Source organism: Mandrillus leucophaeus, unplaced genomic scaffold (genome assembly GCF_000951045.1).
Source record: "Mandrillus leucophaeus isolate KB7577 unplaced genomic scaffold, Mleu.le_1.0 Scaffold41, whole genome shotgun sequence".
NCBI classification, from domain to species: domain Eukaryota; kingdom Metazoa; phylum Chordata; class Mammalia; order Primates; family Cercopithecidae; genus Mandrillus; species Mandrillus leucophaeus.
In genome coordinates, this window is record NW_012104365.1 from 4,275,436 (window position 1) to 4,277,272 (window position 1,837).

Here is a 1,837-nt window from a genome sequence, read left to right on the forward strand (position 1 = left end):
GGGATCCTTGGTGCCTTTATTTAATCCTGCGTCCAGTGTGCCTACTGTGTGCAGCCCCACGGGAACGCAGCTCCAGCAGCCCCAGGTCACAGGGAAGATGCCAAACAGTTCCACAAATCAGTGTCTAATGACAAGCAGATTGTCACGAGAAGTGGGTTCTCTGAGAGCCCTTAACCATGTAAGCTGACATGGGCTTGGGTCAGCGAAAGAATGTGGGAGCTGAGACTTGGAGCTCAGTGTGGAGTAGGGTTGTCCAGGCAAAGGGGTGGTGGGGGCACCAGCTGTGTTTCCAGAGGCTCCTGTGGCTTAGCCTATGGGGCTGCTATAGGAGAGGCAGGATGTTCGTGGTCCTGAGCCTGCCCTTGTGGGGTCTTGTCTCATCTGGAAAACAAAGTCCCAAGAGGACATTTAACTGAGGGACTGCCACGCACACTCCCACAAAGGTGGGGTGGGGGCGACTCTGACATGTTAGTGTCACAGTCTGGGATTTTTGTTTTCTCCATTAACGGACCCTTGGCACCAAGAATGGGCATGGCATCAGCACTTCTCAGTCAATACTGCTCCACGGAGGAATGGGATGGGGGAAATTGGGAGGGGTTGGGGCAGGGAAAGGGCTGTGGGGCTTGGCCAGGCCCCTTCCCTGCTTTCACCTTGTTATTTTTCTGAGGCGGAATTTCACTCTTATCCAGGCTGGAGTGCAGTGGTGCAATCTCGGCTCACTGCAACCTCTGCCTCCCAGGTTCAAGCAATTTTCCTGCCTCAGCCTCCCGAGTAGATGGGATTACAGACGCCCACCACCACGCCCAGCTGATTTTTTGTATTTTTAGTAGAGACGGGGTTTCACCATGTCGGCCAGGCAGGTCTCGAACTCCTGACCTCAGGTGATCCACTCACCTCCGCCTCCCAGAGTGCTGGGATTACAGGCGTGAGCCACCGCGCCCGGCCACTGGGCCTTAGTTTTCTGAGGCTAGTTCTACATCTTAGGATCATGTCCCCCTCCCAGAGAAGAACCCAACATAGGCCCCGCTGCTCCTTCCGTCTGCGGCTTGGAGCTTCTCCTAGCAACAGGGTTCAGGCTGCTAATAAGGCCTTCCTCAAGAACCCACCCGTAACCAACAACCACACTTCGTGGGTCCATCTTTGTATCATCTTTACTTCCTTGGAGCAAATTCCCAGCAGCGGGTTTGCGGGGTCCAAGAGTATGCACCTCTAGCACTATGACAAAGGCGGCCAAAATGCTTCAGGGAAACGGTGCCCCAGTTTGCATTCTGCTTCCCCTGCCCTGCCCTGGGAATCTGACTCGTGAAACATTGGATGGCAGAGCGGTCGGGTGCTTCCGACCCCGCGGTGGGCCGGGACCTTTTCCTACCCTCAGGAACCGTCTGAATTTCTCTTCTGCCGAGTTCCTGCGGGTGTCCTTCGCCCACCGGCCCGAGGGAGTGTGAATAGCAGGCACCACGGAAGTAGGCCTCCGCTCGCAGAGGCTCCGTGCCTGGGCAGGAGCACCGCCCCATGCCCCAGGTGGCCGCAGGGTGAGGGGACCGGGGGCGCTGGAGGCGCACTATGCGGGGGTACGCCCGTATCTCTGGCCCGGTCGGCAGCGGTCAGCGAAGCTCAGTCCCCGCCCCTTCTCCCAGCTACTCATTCGGGGCTCCCGAGACGCTCACAGGAGTCGACTGCGTCGGTGGAGCACAACCCAGGGGCTACGCTAAGACGCCACACAGGGCGACCACCCCCAACAACGCCCCACGCCCCAGGGTCAGCAGGGCGGATCCTAGAGCCTCCTCCGCCGGAAGCGGAAGTGCGTCAGGGCGCCGGCCGGCAAGAAAGCACCGCG

The 1,837-nt window shown here is 58.8% G+C and overlaps 2 protein-coding genes across 4 annotated transcripts in view; one reads left to right on the forward strand and one right to left on the reverse strand.

Annotated features, from left to right (window-relative positions):
* Positions 1 to 1,645, reverse strand: part of LAMA5 (laminin, alpha 5) — a 110,528-nt gene extending 108,883 nt beyond the window's left edge. Inside the window, 3 exon segments of the mRNA XM_011992423.1 lie at positions 1,370 to 1,441; positions 1,444 to 1,550; positions 1,642 to 1,645. Coding sequence (XP_011847813.1) covers positions 1,370 to 1,441; positions 1,444 to 1,550; positions 1,642 to 1,645 — 183 coding nt within the window.
* RPS21 (ribosomal protein S21) overlaps positions 1 to 1,837 on the forward strand; it is a 16,826-nt gene that overhangs the window by 13,300 nt on the left and 1,689 nt on the right. The window contains exons 1-2 of one of the 3 annotated variants that reach the window (XM_011992355.1): positions 1,529 to 1,532; positions 1,614 to 1,617. The exons of 1 other annotated variant lie outside the window; for it this stretch is intronic. The gene's annotated coding sequence lies outside the window, so the exon portion shown is untranslated. Of the gene's footprint in view, positions 1 to 76; positions 86 to 1,528; positions 1,533 to 1,613; positions 1,618 to 1,837 lie in introns of those variants that run through there. One more of the 3 variants, XM_011992354.1, reaches the window with a different exon arrangement.